This window comes from Oenanthe melanoleuca, chromosome 2 (genome assembly GCF_029582105.1).
Source record: "Oenanthe melanoleuca isolate GR-GAL-2019-014 chromosome 2, OMel1.0, whole genome shotgun sequence".
Lineage (NCBI taxonomy): Eukaryota > Metazoa > Chordata > Aves > Passeriformes > Muscicapidae > Oenanthe > Oenanthe melanoleuca.
Genome location: NC_079335.1, coordinates 93,970,934 through 93,993,343, shown reverse-complemented (window position 1 = coordinate 93,993,343; position 22,410 = coordinate 93,970,934). Strand labels below are relative to the sequence as shown.

Here is a 22,410-nt window from a genome sequence, read left to right as displayed (position 1 = left end):
AGCAATTCACCAACTGATACATGGCAGTATTTTGCCCTGTTGCAGTCCTTGTACATAACTAAGTTCTCCTCAGAAGTTGCTACCAAGATCTCAGGTCGTCTGTTAGGAGTTGTTTAGTCTGGTAACTTCATAGAAGCAAGGCTCGTACCTTTATGTTTTCAGGTCCAGCTAGTAGCAAGGTTAAGTATGTAATCCTAGTAGAGAGACATGCACACAGTACACACCTACTCTTATTCCCTTGTCTGGCTAATCAGATTGAAATCCTGCTAGAGGAAGATACATTCATATAAGTATAAACAATATAGATTCCCCCAGTAGCTAACATTAGGCACTCAGTATATCCAGTAGATGACTGATAATCTTCCCACTTGTCTCATGCACTGACAAACTTACAGACACAAAAGTGTACACACGTTCCTCTAACAGGTGGTACAGACTTGTGTCTGGCCCTCAAACTTATGGTCTTTCAGGTGTCTGGTTCCTCCCAAAACTCATATTCGGCATCCCTGTTGTCCACAGGTGCCCAGTCTGAACTGTGTACTCTGCAGCACCTGGTCCTAAACCTCTCATTCTACTCTCCACTTTTAGGTCTCCCTATATAAGTATGCCCTAGTAAGTCATGCACAATCGGCACAATCCCAATATTCTTTTTCCTTGCATCTCATATTGAGTCCCATGTTACTACAGGCAGCAACATCTCCTCCCCATCTCCTGCAGTGTGTACAGAGATCTGGGGAAACACTGCTGTAAACTTAACTAGTAAATCTCACACCTGGACAATGGGCTGTTTATCCTTCTGTGGCATCTTTGGAAGTAGCTAAGGGTGCTTACATTTGCTCTGATTAGGTTATTTGGGTTACTCTACCTGTCATTATTCCTCTTCTCATTCCTTCTACTTGTCATTATTTTTTATATTCTTTGAGGAAGACTGTTGTTAATCACACAACTAAACAATCTATATCCAAACAATAGTAGCCCTATTCTTCATTTGTTTATGGCATGTTTATTCTGGGAAGTTGCCTGCTCCTCACTCTTTTTTCTTTCACTGGTTGCCTCTGATTTACTTTCTTGCATTTTTATATGAATGCAAACAATGTTCTTCCAAATAAGATAGTAGTTCTTTTTACTTGTTATACTACTACAGTGTTGTCAAGCATTCTTAAGTATGTAACAGTCTAACAATATATTTTGTGTCTTATAGCATTTAGCAGAGTCCTTGCTGCATGCTATTCTCAATACGCTGAAGGCTCAGAAGAGTGCCACAAATTACAATTTGAATCAGGCTCTGTGTCGAGTCTATGCAGGAATTTGCCGACAGTTGGGAGATCTGGAAAGAGCCCGCCTTTTCTGCTATACCCTACTTAAAGAAGGTATAGTATGGCTTAGTGGCTTTGTATCTTAAACATGCTGCACCTTTGCTCTAGTGTGTCAGAATTACTATGTTTGTAAAAACAAAGAAATCCTGTTAAAGGGTTGTTTTCCTTAGAACTTACTTCTGTAATGCAGAAGTATAGACTGTTCCAGAAGAAATTCCCCTTGTCATAGGTCTGCCACATCTGTGCTGTAGTGGTGACCTGGGCTCTTAGTAGTCTACTTATTTTTTCCAAGGAAATATTTCATTTAGGATACTCTGCTTTCATTTCACTGCCATCTCTAAAATGATAATGTGATTTCTGGGATTTTCGTCCTTTTTAGCCTATTATTTTCTTATTTTAATTGAGTAGGTACTGATTCATAAAGTAAGCATGATTTAAAGCCAAGTATTTAAAATAGTGTCAGGAGCTGGACAATACCTTGATCAAAACCATGGTATTTTTATAATATGTCCTCCTTAAAGTCTTTTTACTTCCTGTTATCCAAATTCTCACTTGGTTGTTTTTTCCATTTTGGTTCCCTTCCTTTACTCCCCTGCCTTTTGGTCACAGGAACAAAGGTAACACAGACATACTATTGCTAAGTTAAAAATCTTAGTTTTGGAAGATTAAAATTCAGTAAGTTTGAAAATTGTATACTAGTATCTGTTTCACATTAAAATAAAATTCAAGTCAAGTTCTACAGCTTGAAATTGTTTCAATTACTTGCTGTCTTTCATATAACATTCCTGTCTTTTTTTTTTTTAATCTTAAAAATGTTTGTGATTTCATTTTGTTCTTAATTACCATTTTTTGAGGGCGTGTAATATTTTTGTTTGAGTTCTTTTTGGAATTCCTGTTTTCCTCTCTGTCTTTCTATCCTTCAGTCCATTAAAACTCTGCTTTTACTTCTTTCATGTTAATACTTTTAATGCTGCACCATGTCAGAAACTGTTACTTGTCAGATGTATTGTCTGAGTCTAAAATAATAATTAAGCCTTTTGTTTTGCAGTATTTTACTGCTTTTTCTTTTTGTGGGCTTTTGCAAATATTAAGCATTTCCCCTTTTTTCCTTTCTTTTCTGTCTAAGTTCTAAACTTCAATAGCTAAATGCAGACATTTATTGGATAATTTTCTCTTCTATACACTGAATTGCATAAGTTTCTATTGTCATTGTTCTGTGATTTTAAAGTTATTTTTTGAGTGGGAACAGCTGTAAACGCATCTTAAGTGCTGTTTAGGCTTTTAAAAATTTGTTTGGTTTTATTTGATTACTATGTATTTATTTTAGGATTTTCTCATTCATGTTGTTTCACATATTCCCATCAGAATTATGGCAACACAAGCTACACAATTACCAAATTCACTATGAACAGTCAGTATTACTTCTTTAGACCAACATAATCTGTTTTGTTGATGACTTGTCCATCGTTTTTGTTCTGCTCTCCTTTCAAGTATTCTGTCTTAAGTGACTATAAATAAAATGTTACCTTTTTGATTAATTTTCCTTTTACTTCTCCTCGATTCTCTACCTTTTTTTTTTTTTTTAACTTTTCTTTTTTTTGATGCCCACTGAACATCATTGAGTGAATTTTATAAGGGTTTCAAATTCCTAAGCAGGCAATTCAAGTTGTTAGTAATTCTAGTTCACCAACAGTCCTGATGGAAAAAAAGTTCTGATAGAAAAAGGTTAATTCTTCACATGATGAGCAGCTTCAGAGTAAAGGTCCATCTAAGATACTTCACTGAAGTCTAAATTCTTTATGTTCATTAAAGATTCTTGATTTGATGTATTTTGATATGTTTTCTAGTTCTTAAGATCTTTCAAAAAATGTAGAAGTTATGCTGAGGTGAAGAGGGAAGGATCATTGAGCTTTTCAGATTTCATTGTTTTTTGTATAGTGTTCCAGGCATATGTATTCCAGCCTAGCATTTCATGCATGAAAGCAGTATCTACTTTTTTACTTTTTCCAATGTAATTGTTATTGCTTACAGTCTGTTTTATCTAAGCATTTTGCTTTGAAGCTCTCAGCTTTGGTTTCCACAAATGTCTTTTGGCTTCCCATTGATGGCCTGGAACTCTCTCCTCTCTAACTGACAGTTGTCAAATACTTGCTCTGAATCACTTTAATGAATGAGGATTCTTCAATTATATGGAGTAGCACAAATTTTTACATCTATGGAAGTACAAACAGTAGCATGCAACATTCACTTATGCTCACATACAGCTTGTATAACATATAATTTCTCTGACAAAGTCTGGGAAAACTGCTGAGCAATATCAGATTTGAATTGTGTGAAAGTTCTTTGCAAGCTTTTTATATATATTTTTATATATATATATAAAATATAAATATATATAAATATATTTTTATATATTTACATATATATATATATATATTTCACAGGTGTATGGGTGCAAGATATTAGCAAGTACTGTAGGTTTTTTTTTTCCTTTGGACTAATTCTAGTTTGGTCCAGTGATGAGAGTGCTTATTTGTGACTGGAATGTATTAGGTTGTTGGAGTGCATCTTCCAGTCTAATTTAATCCTAAAAGAATCCAGTTTCAATGCTCTAAGACCACTCTCCATAGTGAACTTAAGTGCAGTAAGAAAGATGAAGGGAGAGGGAGTGAATTACAATGGAGGTGGTGGATTAAGCTTTGTTGGGTTCTACTGGTGTTTCTTGTTTGGTGTTTTTCTTGGATCTTTTCTTCTTATTTAGTCTCAGGACTGAGACATGCTAGTATGACTCCCTTTCCTTAGGCTATAGTGACTAGTGATGTGACTTGTGTGCGTTTTTTCCCAGTTACCTTGCTGAATGTACCAGCTTTTAATGCCTGAATATATATTTTTGTGTTTCTAAAATGTTAAAAACGTATTTTGTTATTCCTTTTTTTCCTTAGACTTTCCAGACTCAGAAAAATTGATTTTATTTATCGCAAATGTATGGTCTGACATATTCGTCTTCCAAGGTGCAGTTAACAAAGCTATGCAATTAATTGTCAGGCAGCGTGCAAGCAATGAGGTGCTGGCCTGTTTAAGTGCTCATCTCAACTGGGAACAGGTAATGTCTGATTTCATTGTCAGCATCAGCTTTTGTCTGCATTGGTCGCTTTGCTGGCTGAATCAAAGCAACTTGCTTTTCTAATGAAGGGTGTGACTATCCCATGGAGGCTGTACAATTGCACAGCTAATGCTGCCTTGGGCCTTTTTCCCCTAGTTGTTTAGACCCTACTAGAATACAATACTTTTCTTGTTTTCCCTATTAAATACTAATCCATCTACTGAACTTTACTAAAAGTAATGGTTGTTTTTAAACTTCTAACTAGAGTGTTGTTGGACTAGGGAATTCTTTCCATCTGTGGAAATATTCTTTGAGATTATTTTTCTTTTGCTTTGTATTGTTGCTTTTAAAATTATGTCTTGGTTTTATCTTTTGTAGTTCTCTGTGTAACAGGTAATATGTTACTACAGTTAATTTCAAGATAAGCCTGTCTCTTTTTACTCATGATCTTTTTGCAGGGTAGACTGTAAATACTTGCTTATCACAAAGAAACTAGGTGAATTTCATAAGCAGTTGGTGTGATCAATACAAAACCAGTGATTCCAAAAGAAGGATGATCCATAAGAGCTGACTTCAAGTCTTTGAGCTGTTCAGCAAATCATTTAATTTCTATCAGTTTTCAGCAGGCACATACTACCATCCCAAAAAGAATGTTACAAGGAGGAAAAATGGAAATAATTGGGAGCAATTTTATATGCATGATGCATATCCATCATGCAGATGGAAAGCCAAAGGTGCTTTGCTTCTAAAGCAGTTTGTGTAACAGGCTTGTGTGTCTCTTTAAAAGCTAGGGCCCCATATTTTTTAATATTTCATATTAATGCCAGGCTTGCTTCCTGGAAATAAAATAGTTTTGTAAATATGAAGTGAACAAAGTCATATTGATTCATAGCTGTCCTGGTTCTGACCAGGACAGGGTTAATTTTTGCAGTAACCAAAAGGGGGCATAGCTGGGACCTGGAGGTTTATTCTGTACCACCTCACATCATTACCAGGGATATGGGGAAGGGAGTCTCTTCCAGGGAGAATGAGTCGCTTCCAGGTCAGCCTAGTGTAGTGGAGGGAGAGGTTGGGTATTGTTGTTTCCACATGTATTGTTGGTCTCTCTTTTGTACCCTCCATCACTAGTATTTGTTGCTATTACTATTTGTTTTTATCTGATTGCTGTTTCCAGTAAATTGTTCTTAACCTGTGATCTGTGCATTTTGTGCCTCCAATTCTCCTCTCCATTCTGCCACATAGAAGAGGAAGGGAGAGGAGGGAGGAAGCAAGCAGTGCTTGGTTTCAGTGGGAGCATTAATTTGGAGAATACCACTCCTAAACCATGACAATAGCTCATCTATCCCCTACCCTAACATGCTGCTCTACAATTGCCTTGAGGAATGCAGTAGTCTTACTGCTGTCATCATAGCTTTTAGGTGTTGTATGGTATTTTTTTTTCTTTAACCTCTGAAGCAAGCCCTGAATTTAATATGGTATCACTGAAATTACAGCCCCCTAAACCTCCTGCTTTAGTGCAGGAGTGAGTTAATTTGGCATGGATTTGTATGTGGTTTTTTTACTATTAAATCACAGTTGTGATGTAGCATTAAGCTCTGGTATGAAGTTATGCTGTACTGCAGTCCCTGTTTAGTGAAGAATTTGTATTCTCCCTTCCTTTAGGTTACAGCTTTTAGTATCATGCCTGTAGAGATGCACATAAGAATGTCCTAGTAAATGTTGATGTTGCACTCATACTATCTACTTTATTAATGGATCTCTGAAATGTGAGAGCTGCATCAGCTGGGGAGAAATACCTCAGAATTTTCTATAGTGAAGATAGGAGATAACATCATCCTGTTTGTAAGCTCTGTTTTACTTGGGTAGAAATACAGGTAAAAGTCTCCAGTAGACTGTGATTAACAGTCTGTTACACATATAATTTTAGGAGAAGATTATTCTGCTTCTGAAAGGAAGACTCACATGGATTGGGTATTTATTTCTTGGTCAAAGAAATAAATTTTAGTGACTTGCACCACGGCAGAATTTGTGAATTATATGAGGTTTTGTACTGAGAAAATGTGGCCTGTGGCCTGTGGCCAGGCATGCATTCTGTTTATGTGATAAGACTTTTTGCTTAATACATCAGATATTCAAAAAATGTTTGTTTTTAAATTTCCTTTCTTCCCCAGCTATGTAATTAGCAGAATGGTTTCACATGGCATGTTTATTTACCTCAACTATTGAAAGTATTTGTTTGCAAATTTGCCCCTAATGAAGAATAAAAAAGTAACAAATTTTAAAATTTTTTAGAAAGTTAACAATATTTGACTAATCTTCTTGCACTGGAAAAACACTTTTCTTACTTTAATGCTGCATTGAGAGAAACAAAAATCCCCAAATTGTAGAAGGAGATGAGAGAGTGGCTGTGATATCCGTGGTTTTTCGTGTTTGGGTATTTTTCCCCCAAACTCTCCTTTTAGTAAAGATGTCAGAAAAAATAGCTAGTACTTGAAGGTTTTGGTTTATGTACTCTATTTGTTTGTATTAATTCAATCCAAAAGTTGGATTTATGGAGTAAGGTGCTGTACACAGTCAGTATCAAATATTTGTAAAGAGTTTGGTTCTGGGCTGGTAAGTTTTTATGCATTAAGATAATTACCTTCTAAAATTGCAGAGTTCATCTTTGGATGCTGGTGTTATGGTCTCAAACCTGCTTTTAGAAATGCAGTCATGTACAAAAGTAGAATCTCACCCAAGTGAGCAGTATGGAGAAGATCTCAGTGAAGACGCTTGGCAGTATATATTTGCTGTTGATCTACTCTGCTCTCACATGAAGTGGGATTGGACACATGATAATGTTATAAGGTATTGTGGCATTCACTTCTTTCAAATGTTTTCCTTTGGAGGTGTGTTTTTTTTTTTGTTTCCCCAATTCATTATGACTTATCTTTTAAAATAATAAATTATTGTATAGGTATTTAGAAATGAGGATGTTTCAACCTGATGAGACCTAGACTACTGAATATGTGTGCATTATTTTAAGATAGAAGGTGTGATCAATGTGGAAATGTAGGATTGTATGGCATTGTCCCAAGAAATGAGCCCTCTTAGAACTGTCTTAGTAAAGAATTGCTTTCAAAATAGCTTTATAAGGTTTTGAGATGAATTGTCTGTCAGTGAAGCAAAGTGATTGTCTTCTTCTGAACTTACTTGTTGAATTCCCCTTCCCCCACAGTAGAAAATAAGGGTGGAATTTCTGATATGAAAATAACACTGCTTCAGTGCTGAAAGTGAAATATATCCATACTTATCAGTGTATTACCTTGACTTCAGTCTGATTTTAATTCTAAAATAATTATAATACTTAGATTCGATGTCTTAAATATTATTTGAAACCATAATCCAGGATATGGATTGCTACCATACTTAAGATTGTTTTAAAGTCTTCATTTTGACACTTACACTCATAAGGCAGCCTTGATTTTCTATATAGAGGTTACATGACTTAGGAGACATTTGTTTATCTGTGACATAACATAGTAAGTGATACTCATAATCATGTTGTATACAAATTCCATACCTTCAGGTAGTAAAGAAGTTATTTTTGGTGAAATACTTTTAAAATTAATAACAAATCACTTCAGTGAAACGTATTTAGTTGTAATTAAAGCCATACCATGATGATTGTCTGTGAGTTGTGCTGGTAATAGGTAACTAGGTCTATTAGCAAAATTTTAAGGATTAAAAAAGTCTTACTTTGGGTCCTTTTAGATTTAAAAACGAGCATCAGGTCCTACTTGTAACATACAAATTGAATTTTCAGTCATATAAGAAACTTATAGAACATATCAGCATGACAGTTGAAAACAACATGATTTCATATACATCTGTGAAGTCAGTCTACCTAATATTGGTAATAAACAAAAGAGTCATGTGCCTTCATTATAGTGTGAATACCATATCCACCCCTTCATGCAGTATGAGATTTTCAAATTCATTTTTTTTCACAGCAAAGAGCTTTGGCCTTCTATGGATAACTGGATAAAGAAGAGAAAGGGGCATGAAACTGCTCAATCCATTCGTGATAGTGTTATAGCATTGACACTCAGGCTAATTGGTGAGTAATCTAAATTCTTGGTTGAACTTCTCTTTTATGTAAAAGGCCTGTCTGGAAAGTAGGTTGAAGTATTTTTGAATTTTACTGGATCTTTATGCAGATACTTTCAGTTTATCAGCCTGTGGAAAGTACCTGTGGAAAGCAGGTACTTAAGTTTTGAGAGATGTTATATTGATTCATGATAACCAATAGCAACATGTTTTATGTATTTAAAATGAAATCATCTGTAGCTATGTATAGAATCATAGAAATCCTGAGTTGGAAGGAACCCACTAGGATCATTCAAGTCCAGCTCCTACCCTGCCAGGCCAGCCCCAGAAATCACACCATGTGCCTAATGCATCTTGAACTCTGTCAGTTTTGGTGCTGGGGTGCCCAACCACCCTCTGGGGGAAGAACCTTTAACTAATAGCTAACCTAAACCTCCCACATCACAGCTTCATGCCATATGTTTCCAGAAAAGTGTATAAAATAAGTTTTTTTATGCAACTTAATACCATAATAAATTTTAGTTAGATTAATTTATTTGGGATCAAGGTGGCATTTGATGTAAATAGATATAGTTTGAGTTTCAAGAAATATTTTCAGTATGTAGGCTGACATTTACATTGTTTATTAAGCAAAAATTGCATTCTTTCTGAGTTTTACACTTAAAAATTGTAAGCCCATGGGAGGTTGAATCAATCCAATGAAAAATGCCTTAGGGTCTTTAGTTACACAAGGAATAGGACAACTGTTGTTCCCATGACAACATGGTAACAAGAATTACTTTTTTGTTGTTAAAATTCACATTTTCTGTTGATATGTTGACTGTCTAAATAGTCAGGTATGTAGTAACTATTTTTTTCTTTCAGGTCGATTAGGACAAATAGGTTTGAAAGAAGGGTATCTTGCTGCAGTGAAGAATATTAGTTCAGTAATTGGACTGTTTGTACAGCATGCAGAAGAGGAAGGTAATGTTTTTTAGGGAAACATGAGTGTAACATCCACAATGTGAAGTTTTGCAATGCCAGAATATAAATTAAGGCATCCATGGCAAAACTGCCTGCTTTTGCAGTTTATATTAGTGCACAACAGGTCAGACAATTTTCCCTTTCTCTTATGAAGTTGATGAGATATTAACAGTATTACCTTCTGTTTGAGACAGAGAAAAATTCTGAGATGGTTTCAGATATCTTGGAATTTGACTGTTTCATGTAAGAGCATATCAGCTGCATCAGAGATTACTTAAAGGGTGATCAAGTTAAGATCACTTGAAGGGTGATTGCAACTTGAGCAGTAATTGCTAATTTTTTAGCTAAGCAATTTATGTTGAAGCTTACTACTAACACAATTGTATTGGGAGAAAGTTCAAGATATTGATAAGACGAAACAAGGCGGTTAGGGCAGCAGAGACTCACACTGCTAAGTTACTCTGGATGTTAAATACATTTTGCAGAGAAGCATTTATTAATGTTAGGGAGCTGTTTTGAACTGCCTGTATAACTTCTCTTCCTTGCAATTTCAAGTGCTTCAAACTTGGTGGTGTATGGTACATATGATATATGTACAGTGTATTTCTGTGCTTCAGACTCAGTATAAACCTGACTGTTTTCTTAAGTCTGGTTACTCTTAACTAAAGTCACTAGATTCTCAACTCTTGTATGCCCTTTGAATACTGAAAAGTTGCTGAATTGAGAAAACTGTAACGTGCTAGTATAGAACGAGATGTTACGGAATTTGTGTGCAGGTTGCAATTTCTGCATTACAGTTTAGGTATCACAACTGTTGATGTGTTTTGTTTTCAGTTCTTGAATAATAGTTTCTACAGATTCAGGATTCCCCAGAACAGTCTTCCATTTGATTTTCGTTATAAGCTGATTTTTGTTAACTTTTTGCAGGTGTTCCCTGGGGTGTGCAGCTGGCAGCTGTATATTCACTATGTGACTTGGGTTCAAGCAATCCAGAAGGAATTGTTGAGGCCATCCATGCTTGGAGAGCAAAAGTTCTTAACAACATCCCTTCTGCTATCACAAATGGCATAGCTGAAATCGCTTCTCTGTGTGAAATGGAGCTAAACTAAAATGTAGGGAAGTGGACTGATCTAAAGAAGTGCCTTACCAATTAAGCAGTAGTTGGTTCAAGTTAAAAACCATACAAAATGTTATGTCTTCCTGTATTTCATGCTTTTAATCAGAATGTCTGATCATGCAAAGCAAGGTCAAGTATTTTATTGGCTTTTCTGTTTGAAGGAAGAGTTATTTAAAAATAAACAAAAATACTTGCTTTTCCTAGTAGCTGATTAGTGACCTGAAAACGAGTGCATCTTGAACTCCTGCAATATTTCTGGTTTAATGACAATAAAAACCAGTAACAGTTTTCGTTCTTTTACCTACATCAGTTTGGATGGATGGGCTGTTTGACAGAATATTCAGCATGACTTGAAAACCTGACCCTAATATTTTATATTTATAAAGCAACCATTCAGATTGGAGAACATTCCCCAGATCCTGCTTTATTTTGCTTGAGTTGTCTCATAAACTTAATTTAAAATACTTGTGGAAAACAGGTAGGAATTGACTTTCTGTGTAGCCATCATGTATGGACTAACAGAGATGTAAAATCTCTGAACTTGTATATATGTGTACTCTGATGTGTCTCACATTTGATATTATTCCACTTGGGGAATTTTGTATATGTAAATAGAGAGTTGGTTCAAAAAATGTTCATTTTCTAATGTTCACTACATTCTGTTTTTGTATCTTTCATAATAAAAGAGACAAACACCATTGTGTTCTTGTTGATCTTTTTAAATAAGACAGTTTATAGCTTATATAAAAACTATTTGAGAGGCAGCAGGAAATTACCTGTCAAGGTAAGTTCACTGAATGAATTGCCCGTAACATTGCAGTTCTGGACATCTCTCCAAAAGTTTCTGGTATGCTTTGGGGGCTTGGGAAGTACCTTTAAAAAACTATTGAAAACTTCTGGTTTTACCTTTCCATTGTGCCCATATGAAGGGGTGAGCTTTGCTAATGCAGATTCTTCTTGTAATGGGACCTAGCTTCTGACAGTTTTGTGGTGCTGATACACATTGTGATTTTTGTGCATCTTCCAAGTAGGACTACCAGTGCAGTCTCCTAGCCCTCCTAAGAGTTTCTTTCCTCTGTGTAGAGCAAAGTGGCCATTGAGTTCAGTTGCAGCCACAGCAGCTAGCACTCTGGACATCAAATTGACCTCAGTGAGTTTACCACAGACAACTCGGTCAATGAAAAATAATGTAGTAGTATTTATTGGTGATACCTGAGCACAACAGGCACTGTTACAGATGGCTATCATGAAGGCTTCCAGTAGGGATTCACATAAATTAATTTGCCTCAGGTTGAAGCTGTATGATGTCTGGGACCCTGGGCATTTTGGTGATTGTGAAGCTTTGGGGATTTTATGTGTAGCCTTTATTTACCCTTCCTGCACTAAAATGAGCACAAAATATCTGAAGTGGAAGAAAGACAAAAGAAAGCACAGGTTGACAATAAAAGTATTGATCATAAATTTGAAAACTAAAGGAAATGGGGAATAGAACAAATAAAAAAAAAAAAAAACAAAGGAAGAAAGTGAGTAGAGGATCATAGATGTATTCAAAAACATTGCACCTCAAAAATCTTCACAGCAAATAGACAAGCCTATTTCCTTTAGAATTTTTATAAAATGCTTGGATTTGAATTATATGAGATTCACAGGGGAAATAGCAGAATTTTCCAAGACAAAAAAATCTACAGCTATACTAATTTGGAACCAAGTTTAAAACAAGAAAAAAATTCAGCCTCCCTTCAAGCCATTTTCATGAAAAATATTCTGCTTATGCAAGTGTGAGAAGAATTTTTGTGTGTACTGGAAATATGGAATATGATTTTAATTCTGTGTTCCTCTCTACTGCCCAATCAAACTGCATTGGAATAAGTAAAATTAGAATAATTTTTATTATTTTTATTATTTTAAAATAATAAAAGTTTTTTCAATAAATATGGGCAAAAATAGAGACAGGTGCTTCTCAGGCAATCAGCCTGTCTGTAGATTTGGCATATTATCTTCTCAATTGGTATGTTTTCTCTTCTAGCTGGCAGGATTTCCCACTAGAGGTTTTATGTGATTCGCTACTTTAACATTAAACCCAAAAAGCAAAACAGCATGTAGGCAGCATATAAACAAGGTCCACTAATTGAAAATGAATGTGAGTTACTTTGCCATGAAGGTACAAAGAGGGGCAAGCACTTCCTCAAAAAGAATTCTGAAGAATATTTTAATAAAATACACACAACTTGTTTTAGGTAAAATTATTTCATTTAACTCAAAACAGTTTCTCACAATTGTCCCTATACTCCAAACAATTTCAGTTCCAGTTTTGTGAAGATGATGATAGAAAATAATTATTGAAATTTTCACTGCAGGTCATGTTTTATTCTTAATTTCATTTTCACTTTTTATGTTTTTTCATGTCTGCCTGTGGGAGGAACTCACGTTGCAGTAGTTTTGGGAGGACTGCTGCTTCTGAGAGTGGAGCCATGCTGGAGAAGTTCACAGAGAACTGTCTCCTGTGGGAAGGGACCCCACAGTTTCCCAGGGGAAGGACTCCTCTCCCTGAGCAGCAGATCATCTCAACTGACCAAAAACACCCATGTCCCCTTTCCCTGCACTGTCAGTGGGAAAGAAAGAGGGGTTGGGGGAAGGTGTTTTTAAGGGTTTATTTTACTTCTCGTTATCCCCCCCTGATTTTGTTAGTAATAAGTTCACTTGGTAACTCTAAGTCGAGCCTGTTTTGCCCTTGGAGTGTTTTCTCCCTGTCCTTATCTCAACTCGTGAACCTTTCATTAATTGTTTCTCTCTGCCCAGCTGTGGCAGGGGAGGGTGAGTGAGTGACTTTCATGGGTGCCCGGTGTTTGGCAAGGGTCAAAACAGGAAACCACAGTCAAAGGCAGAAAAGGCAAATTATGTGGATCTGTTAAACCTTGCATATGTAGGAATCCACATATATCAGTGTGCCACAACTTGAAAGGGATTAGATCAACCTTCCTTCCACAAATCCTGCTTAACCTCCATGTAGCAATCATTTCCCTAAAAGCAGTCTGCAACTGTGTCTGTGGAAGATGGAAAGCGTGTTGAACTGCAAAGTGTAGTGTGTGGGATTTCACACCATCAGGGCTTTATCTGCTGCAGCCACGTTTTACAAAACAAAAGGCTAATGGACCAGTATTTAATGAAAAAGTTGGAGATAGTTCTGTTAGGTATAAACTATTGTCCAAGCTAAGACTGGACCTAGCTGCACCTAAGCTTGATGAGGAGTTTAGAAAGCAAGAGGGTATACTCTGAGCTTCGTGATTCAACAGGAGAGTCTTCCTTACTGTTTTGTCTTTGGTCTCTGTGTAAATCATTGTAAAATTATTCTAATTAGATTTTTCTTTTTATGTTTCATCAATAATGGAGTGAAACTTGTCACTGAACTTTATGTCACACTTCCATAAATATATATTAACCCCACTTTTGCTAATACCTTTCACAATGATTCTTTGAGGGGCCCTAAACTACTCATTTGTGACAAATTGGCATAGTTGGCAGGATCCTAGATGAGAATTTGTGACCCCCTGCTGCACTGGTTTCTCTAGGAAAATCTTCAGCTTATTTCTACAAAATTTACAAGGCCTAAGAGCAATATAAAGAATAGCCTCTCCAGAAACTGTTGCTGTATCTGTCACTATGCAGACCCAAGGTTATTCTTTTCATTTTCTTCATAACGACTGCATTGAAAGAGAGCATCAAGACATGTGAGCAGCATCCCAAGATTATTTCAAAATTAAATGTGAAAGAGGCAATTTAGCTGATCTGGGGAACTGGCAGTGTGACAAAAGAACACCAGACAATCCCGACAGACCAAAAAGAGAACACCACTAGAATAATGTCTCTGCAAATGCTGTATTTTGAAGGACTGCAAGGAACCAGAACCATCAAGGCAAAGACACCGACTACAGGAAACAGGCATGCTGCACACTGGCTAGGCAAAACAAAGTTTTACTTCACTTTGTATTTCCTTGCACTGTTCCAACCTTTGCACAAACCCCTGTGCACCATTCACTAAGCTGGGAGTCTGACTACATGAGGTGCCCGGTCTGACAGAGAACATCCTTCCCTAAACGCTTTGGGCTGCCCAGCCCCTTCTGGGCGGCCTGGCCAACAACGGGGCCGTGGAAAGGCCCCTCACAAAGCTCTGACCAAAAACGGGGCCGTGGAAAGGCGCCTCACAAAGCTCTGACCAACAGTGGGGCCGTGGAAAGACCCCTCACAAAGCTCTGACCAAAAACGGGGCCGTGGAAAGGCGCCTCACAAAGCTCCGTTCGCTCCACTTTCTAACACGACTGTCGCTTTCCTTCCTCACCACCGCGTCCTGTGGGGCAGGGTGGGAGCTTGGCCCCTGCCAGGGGCTGCTGGTGTCTGCTGCAAGCGCCCCCTTGGATTTGAAAAAGGAGTTTCTCGAGACATCGGGGCTGGGACAGAGGAATTTTCACGCGCGTTCCGGGGGTGCCAAGGCATATTCCAGCCAAGCTCTCCAGCCCGGATCGCCGGGGCAGCGGAAGGAGGCGCGGCCCGCCTGCGGCGGACGCTGCCCATGGCGCCGCGCATGCGGGGAGCGGCCGCCATGGCCGCTGTCCGCGCCGAGCCGTTCGCTGTGCGGCCTCCCGCTCCCTGAGCGCCTTCTGAGGGGCCGGCGGGCCCGCGCCGCCATGCGATTCCGGGCTAAGATCGTGGATCTCGCCTGCCTCAACCACTTCAGCCGTGAGTATACGGGGCAGGCTTGGGGGGCGGCAGTGCCTCGCTGAGCGGCTGGGGCCCGCTTTCTCGGGCAAAGGAAAGAGAGGGGAGGTGAGGACCGCGGTCCTTTCCTGGGAGGAGGTGGCATGAGGCGCTTCCTTCACCCTGAGGTGTTTAGGCGTGTGCGCAGCAGCACGGGCTGCGTTTGTGGGAGCGGAAAGTTCTTCTGTCCCGCAGAGGCCGGGGTGCGTGGGGCGATCACCGCTGTAGTGTCCTGCTTCCTTCCCTCCCTCCGGCAGGTATAATTAACACAATCGCCAAGTTAGCCAAGACCTGCATCCTGCGCCTGACTGTCTGCAAGCTGTATTTCATCCTCTCCGACAAAGTAGCAAATGGAGGCGCCAGTATGTGGTGTGAGCTGAGCCAGGTGAGCCCAGGGAAGTTCAGTAACCACATGTTGAAAGCCAGAGCGTGCGATTGGGTTTGATGTGCCAGATGTTCCTTGTCGCCCTCACCTTCGATGTGCCAGGTCTCAGGATCTGTCTGGTTGCACGGGTGTTCCAGGTTGGACATTCCCTTTACCTTGACTGTCACTTCAGTGTAAAGCTTCAGTGTGTGCTGGCCCACATGGGCCTGCCCAAAACTGGGAGCAGGAAAGCATAACTCACTGTCTAATGGACTGATTAGTGTTAGGGGAGGACATTAATTGGTTTAGCCTGAAGCAATGAGTCTTCATGGTTGTGTAGGCTGTAGTGATTCCTCAGGTGATCCCAGGCAGAGGGGAGTTTCTGCTCTACACATGCAGTTTTAAGCTTAAGGTCTGACAAATAACACTTTCCCCTCTTGTTTGCTTTGTTTCCGACTTTCAAAAATTGTAGGGGAACTTCTTCGACGAATTTCAGATGGAAGGAGTAGCTGCAGAGCACAATGAAATCTATTTAGAGTTGGTGCCTGAGAACCTGTCGAGAGCATTAAAAACTGCCCAGAATGCTAAGGCAGTGAAGATCAAGTTGACTAATAAACACTGTCCCTGTCTCAGTGTTGCTGTGGAGCTAGTAAGTGCAACCATGCTTTCATGTTCATTATTAAGCAAAAGTTCTTTAAAATTTAGTGCTTTTCCTAAGATCAAAGGGTGATATTTGGTGTAACTCTAGAAAACTGAAGAAACATTGTGCCATTTTCCATGTCATTAGCCTTTCTTGCCATCACGGTTGGTAGCATACAGAATCAGCTTTTTCCAAAAGGCAAGGAGGAGGTGGAGGAAGAAAGGAAGCTATGTTATTGAAACAACTTTTTCTAATGTCTGCTTTTCTCCATTCCTTCATCCTCTGTATCTTCTCTGGATTACTGCCTTTTCATTGAAGCTGTTAGGTGAAGGATGTTTCAGTGTTTGGCTCTGTGTTTTACCTTTGTTTTTCCTGATATTGTATGCTGACTTCTGATTCTTTTGCTGTTAACTCCGCTGATTCACCTCTTCAGCTCTAAGGATAGCTTATAGGTACAGTAATGACTGACACATCACAAACTCTTCCTCATTTGAAAGGACATCCCACTTAAACGTGTATTGATAGGAACTGAGGGAGGAAAAACTGGGACTGAGTGTGGGGCATGTGCTTATAACATTTCCCAGAGTGGGTCTGAAAAATTTAAATTTAGAGTTCCAGTCTTGTGTTTAACTGCAAGAGCATCCTCTTTTTCTCTCAAGCCATCATTATCAAGCAGCAGTAGGATTGTGACACATGACATTCCCGTGGGAGTTATTCCCAGAAGAATGTGGAATGACTTCAGAGAGCCCAGTGTGCCGGACTTTGATGTAAGTCTCTGGTTTTATATTCCCTGTTAAAAGGGGAGTTTGCAAGTGGGGTGGTATTGTTACAGAGTATACTACTGGTGGAGTTTGGAAAGGAGTTGAAAGGAAAGAGGGAAGACGGGAGGCTACAGTTTCGGAGGGGTATGGAACATGGCTTGTATCCTTACAAGAGAGCCCAGAACCTGTGGAAATTGCTTCTGTGATGTTCAGAGCAAAGAAAGGGAGGAGAAAAGGACTTGCATGACTTTAGTGTGGAGCACCTCTAAACCACACAAGTTTAGACTGTTTCAGCTGTTCAGGTGCCAAATGGTCCAAATAATCTATTCTTTCTGAAAATTATGGCCTATCTGGCGGAGTTAAAGATATATGTGTTTCCTCCTGATTTTTATATATCTTCTTAGTATCCTTTTTGACTTTTAGCAGAGTTGCAAGGAAAGGTCCTTGTACAAATGTACTGCTATTTGAGGTTATGGATGCCTGTTACATCTATAGCTGAGATTATTTAGATTCTGAAGACATATAAGAAGAAACTGGAAGTATTTTGTTCTTATATTTCAGGTTTACACTGCTGCAGTTCCAGCAATTACTGCGGTATCATGGGAATCTTGTTCTTTCATTTTGGCTGTAGTAATTGACTGTTTAATAACAGAGATGTTCATATGAGGGTCTGATCTGCAAAAACTTGCTTCTGTTTTGAACACAGACTTGGACTATTATGTCTGGAACAATTGCTAGAATGATGGTCTGTTGGTATAATGGGAAAGAGTTCCTCTGTTCTAAGGCATTTTCTGATTTCAGATAGATGTTGTGCATCCTGAAAGCCATAGATAACTCAAACTAAGATAGAATTGACAGTAGAAATAAATGTGTCTCAATCACATCTGAAACACTTGTGCAAATGCAGTTCTTATGTATTCCCAGGTCAGCATTTACCTACCAGCACTGAAAACAATGAAGAGTGTTGTGGAAAGAATGAAGAATCTCAGCAATTTGATTGTAAGTTAAGGCACTTAAAGCACCTATACTACAGATGTTATTTAATGAAGGACACGTTGCCTAAACTGGTGCTGCCACATTATGTTATTTTGAGATAAGTTAAACATTGAAATCAAGGCCTGAATCCTGTGTAAAGACTGAAAAGAATGGTGGCATTTATTTTAGGATTTTCACTGAAGAGCTTTTCCTGGGCTTCTCAGAAAATTATGTTCTTTGTACTAAATCCATGCATGAAAGAAAGAACATGGCGTTGTGTTGCTACAAGCCACTCTTTATAGCTGGTAAGAAATGACAGTCCCTCAGGAATCTAGCTGGAGACTTTCCCAGTTATTTCATTAAGGAAATGCCTATTAAGGGAATGTTGTGTTAGGTGTCTGTGAATGAACTTTAGGTAAACTTGATGTAGGATTTAAAGGAGATTCTGCTAATAGCCCCAGGATGTCATACTGTGCTTTAGACTGACAGGTTGGGTTTGCAGTCTACCCTGGATTTCCAGAGTGTTGGTGGACCTTTTAATTGAAAGAAGTTCTCTACAGTTGGACAGAAACGGTTTTTTATTTAGATGTTTTTTCTCACAGTCACCATAATTGATTGACATGAAAGTTAGTAGGTGCAGAGCTTTGGAATAGTTTGACTTTGATGCTGTCCATACCTGTTTTGATAAACAGGAAATCTTCTGTTAACTGAGAGTCCTGAAATTGGAAAAGTCTTGGTTTTTCAAGACCTGGAAGAGTTGAGAGATTACCCTGGGTTACTGGAAGTTTTGCAAATGGCAGTCATCCTGCAAATACACATCAAAGTCTTGTCTTTTCTGAGATTTTTTGGGGGGCTTTGTTTTTACTTCCTTTCCTTCCCCATGTCCTTAGTAGACATGCTTATGCAAAATTGAGCACAGTGCTTTTGTTTCTAGAGTTGAAGCTCTTTTCTCACACAAGATAGTTATATGATGGGATTGAACTTAGTGTAAGTGCCTTGCTTTCATGCTGTTAGAGAACAAAAATGTCAAGTGTTACAATTAATTATTTTTGCAAGATGCATTCTGGTAATAAATCTGGTCAAGATCAGTGCTGCAAAATGGGCTTAGAAGCAATTTCTGATAGTACTTGTCCAATTTTTGGGAGCTTGACATCTCCGTTCTATACTAGATTCTGGTTGGAGTACAAGTTTGGTTTGTTTTTTTTTTTAATTACCAAGATTTAATTCACAAAAGTGAGGTGCTTAGTTGTGCTTTAGGAATCCTCTGATCTGCTGGGATTTGTGTTAGTCCACATATGTAGTTTTCTTCAAATTTGTCCTTCCAGCTTTCAGGATGGAATTTGAAAGCTTTTAGCACTTTTCCAGGATTTCTGTCAGTTCAAAGTCCTTGGAGATACTGAACTGATCCAGCTGTTGTCTGTTTTAAATTTTTGAAGGCAGCTCTGTCAGCTCCTGGACCATTGCATTTTCTGTGTGTGTCATATAGACTGTGTAGGTGCCTTTCTATGTGTTGAACAGCTGAATGGAAATTCAGGAACCTTTGCATTTCTTCAACTTCAGTCTCTTATTTCTGAAGTCTTTTCCTCAACATATGAACTTCCCAAACCTAATACTTGTTCTAAAAATACTGGAGGGCAATTAAATTTATTTCTTTTCATAACTTCTGAAGCTTTGGTCTAGAGTAATTCACATGGGAATGATGGGAAATGCATTTTACAGCTGAACATTCAAATGTTCAAACCATTTTCAGAAAGTATGGTTGACTTGCACTGAAGTACTCCTGGAAGCTTGTAGTTGCACAAAACCAAACTATATTCTTCTGTAATTCTGCAGTGTGAAAGTGGGTTGTCTAAAATTGAGATTGATTGCAGGTGATTGAAGCAAACTTGAGTGGTGAAATGAACTTGAAAATAGAAACTGACTTAGTATCTGTAACAACACATTTTAAAGACCTGGGAAATCCTCCCTGGGGTAAGTTTCCCTGTTACCTCTTGTATCTGTCTGATCTCATTACTTAAGTGTGTTGTTTATAACAGTACTTACCTTTTATTCTTTAGAAAATAGCATCAAGTACTTTGCAGTCTTCGAATGAAATCCTAAAAGAGAAAGTGGCCAGTGGAGTGTCTGTTTCATGTTTGGGGTGGTGGTGGGCAACCTCTTCCATTATTCTTGACAGTTTGGTGAGAAAAGGGGATTTCTTTTCCTTGCACTGTTCTGAAAAGCAAGCCATTTGAGTTCCAGCACTTCAGGGGTGTTCAGGTGTGTCCTTATGGGTGTTGAAACTGCCTTTTATGTTTGGACTGAGTGTTGTGCCCTTACACTTTTAGCATCAGAGGATGGATGTGAAAGTAATACTCAAGACAGAGATCTGGAAAGTATGGCTGAAGCATGCATAGACATCAAGAAGCTGCAGCAGCTGCTTGCTGGACAGCAGGTCAATCCTACAAAAGCATTGTGCAGTAAGTTCAACAGCTCTGCTTGTGAATTCCGGTTAAGTAGGGATGTTTGCCATACTTAGTCTCAGCAGAATACCATGTCTTCTGTTTTGTCTGTCTGAAAGCCAACTATTTTTACTGTACCTGAGCACTTCTAATATTTATATTTTTAGGCAGTAAGATTCAAGTCCTGGGCATTTGGAGAAGAAAACATAAAATAAGTCAGGCCCTTGTAAAAGTCTAAAGTGGAATACTCAGACTCACTAATCATGTGTGTTATCTTGTTGTCTTTGTTTTGAAGTTGTTAGTAATTTTTATTAATGTTTTGAGATATTATTTTTTGGAAGTCTTAAAGCCTCTAGCTTCTAGCAGAGAAATTGGAATTTACTGGCCTGTGTTTTTGGTTGGGTTTTTTTCCTTTGGATGCTTTCATTCTCTGATTCTAATACTAAAATGCTTTTTATACAGCTAGTGTTTCTAGCAAAAGTCTGTGCAGGAGTTTATATTCTATTTTTATAACTCTGTGTGCTTTTCCTGAGAACATCTGTTTGTTATGGTTTAGTGCAGATGCTAAGAATTTCCCAAGGAAGATTTACATAATGGGTGTAGTATTACAAACCTTTACACTATACTTTTTGGTATCATCTTTCACAAACTATTAATGCTTCACAAGGATTTAAATTGTTTTAAATTTAAATTGCTCGAGGATTTAAATTGTTTAGTTACCCTTCTGTCAGAACTTATGGTGACATCTTTGAAAGATGTAATTTTAAAGTATTTTTCCTGCTTTAAGGTGGATTTGTGTTTTGTTTTTCCCTCCTTACAGATATTGTACGTAAAAGAATTGTCCACTTCATCTTGCTCCATGAGGAGGTTTCACTTCAGTATTTTATTCCAGCAATTGCCTGAGTGTTTTGGAATCTTGGTCATTTTCCAACCTGAGGCCTCTTTCATGAAGTCTGAAATCTTTCCTAATTCGCTGGAGTGTTTTGATGTGAGACACTGTTAGACGCAGCTATCAGATGGACATTATTTCAATATTTATGAAAGTGTTCAAAATACATCCTCATGCAGATGGCCATTTTTGTGAAGAGTTGTATGCTGTGAAAGACACAATGCTGGGGAGTGTTGATATATCTTACTCTCAGGAGGATTAAAACTGAAATTTGCCTTACCCACAGCTCAAAGCATTCCAAAAGTGCACTCAATTAAATACTTCAGTTTACTCAAAAGACTAAAAGTAGAATTCACCTCTGGAACTGCTGCTGTGTGTATTCAGTATTGAGCAATGCAATCCAAGTTAAGGGATCTCTGAACAATCTGTCATACCTCCATGGAACTGGAGAGCCTTCTGGAGAGTTGCCAGGTTGCTATTTGCCTGGACAAGTATGTGCAGCCCTCCCAAAGTGGTACGGAATTGAATTCTGTTCTCGTAGAAAACTTTTGACTAGGCTTGCTCCAGCATACCTCAGTAGTTCTGTTTGTGCTTACTCTTTGTTTACCTCTTGGCTTGAAAGGACGAGCAAAACAGTGTGGATTACTTTGTTAATGTGGGCAGTGAAAATCCCTATGTACACAAGGAATATAGTATGAGGACATGCACGAGCACAGCAATTGCTGTGGAATAAAGAACAAGTTATCTGTGGATCGCATTTTTTCCCTTTCCAGATAGAAAACATTGTACGACCTGTGTCGTCGTGGTGTCAGGCATGGTGAGATTGCATCTAGGCTCTCATGCCAAGCAGTCAAGAGCATGACTAAATTTCACTCTGGGAGTACTGCCCGTACTTCTACCTCCTGGTTATTTTCTGAGGTCTTTTCATCCTTGTTCCACGTGTGATTTATTTGTTATCCTGGCATGTTCCACATAGCCTTTGATTATTTTAGTGATAGAG

At 38.3% G+C, this 22,410-nt stretch overlaps 2 protein-coding genes across 3 annotated transcripts in view; both read left to right on the top strand.

Annotated features, from left to right (window-relative positions):
* Positions 1 to 11,286, top strand: part of ICE1 (interactor of little elongation complex ELL subunit 1) — a 37,487-nt gene extending 26,201 nt beyond the window's left edge. Inside the window, exons 15-20 of the mRNA XM_056484453.1 lie at positions 1,202 to 1,370; positions 4,259 to 4,419; positions 7,076 to 7,266; positions 8,412 to 8,518; positions 9,373 to 9,471; positions 10,399 to 11,286. Of these exons, the coding sequence (XP_056340428.1) occupies positions 1,202 to 1,370; positions 4,259 to 4,419; positions 7,076 to 7,266; positions 8,412 to 8,518; positions 9,373 to 9,471; positions 10,399 to 10,580 (909 nt within the window). The 3' untranslated portion in view covers positions 10,581 to 11,286. The remainder of the gene's footprint in view (positions 1 to 1,201; positions 1,371 to 4,258; positions 4,420 to 7,075; positions 7,267 to 8,411; positions 8,519 to 9,372; positions 9,472 to 10,398) is intronic.
* Positions 11,287 to 14,748: 3,462 nt separating this feature from the next.
* Positions 14,749 to 22,160, top strand: HUS1 (HUS1 checkpoint clamp component). 2 transcript variants are annotated; one of them, XM_056484540.1, is made up of 8 exons: positions 14,749 to 15,322; positions 15,598 to 15,725; positions 16,177 to 16,353; positions 17,004 to 17,111; positions 18,030 to 18,104; positions 19,952 to 20,051; positions 20,408 to 20,539; positions 21,342 to 22,160. In XM_056484540.1, exons 1-8 carry the CDS (start codon positions 15,271 to 15,273, stop codon positions 21,422 to 21,424), a joined length of 855 nt encoding a protein of 284 aa, XP_056340515.1. In that variant the 5' UTR covers positions 14,749 to 15,270; the 3' UTR covers positions 21,425 to 22,160. The 2 variants fall into 2 exon arrangements, with proteins under 2 accessions (XP_056340515.1, XP_056340516.1); XM_056484541.1 differs by lacking the exon at positions 16,177 to 16,353 and having other exon boundaries at positions 15,166 to 15,322.
* The last annotated feature ends 250 nt before the right edge of the window (positions 22,161 to 22,410 follow it).

Coding starts and splice junctions, on each gene's coding strand:
- HUS1 (XM_056484540.1), top strand. CDS start 15,271: ATGCGATTCCGGGCTAAGATCGTGGATCTCGCCTGCCTCAACCACTTC. Junction 15,726..16,176: donor TGTGGTGTGAGCTGAGCCAG/GTGAGCCCAGGG, acceptor CAAAAATTGTAG/GGGAACTTCTTCGACGAATT. Junction 16,354..17,003: donor TCAGTGTTGCTGTGGAGCTA/GTAAGTGCAACC, acceptor TTTTCTCTCAAG/CCATCATTATCAAGCAGCAG.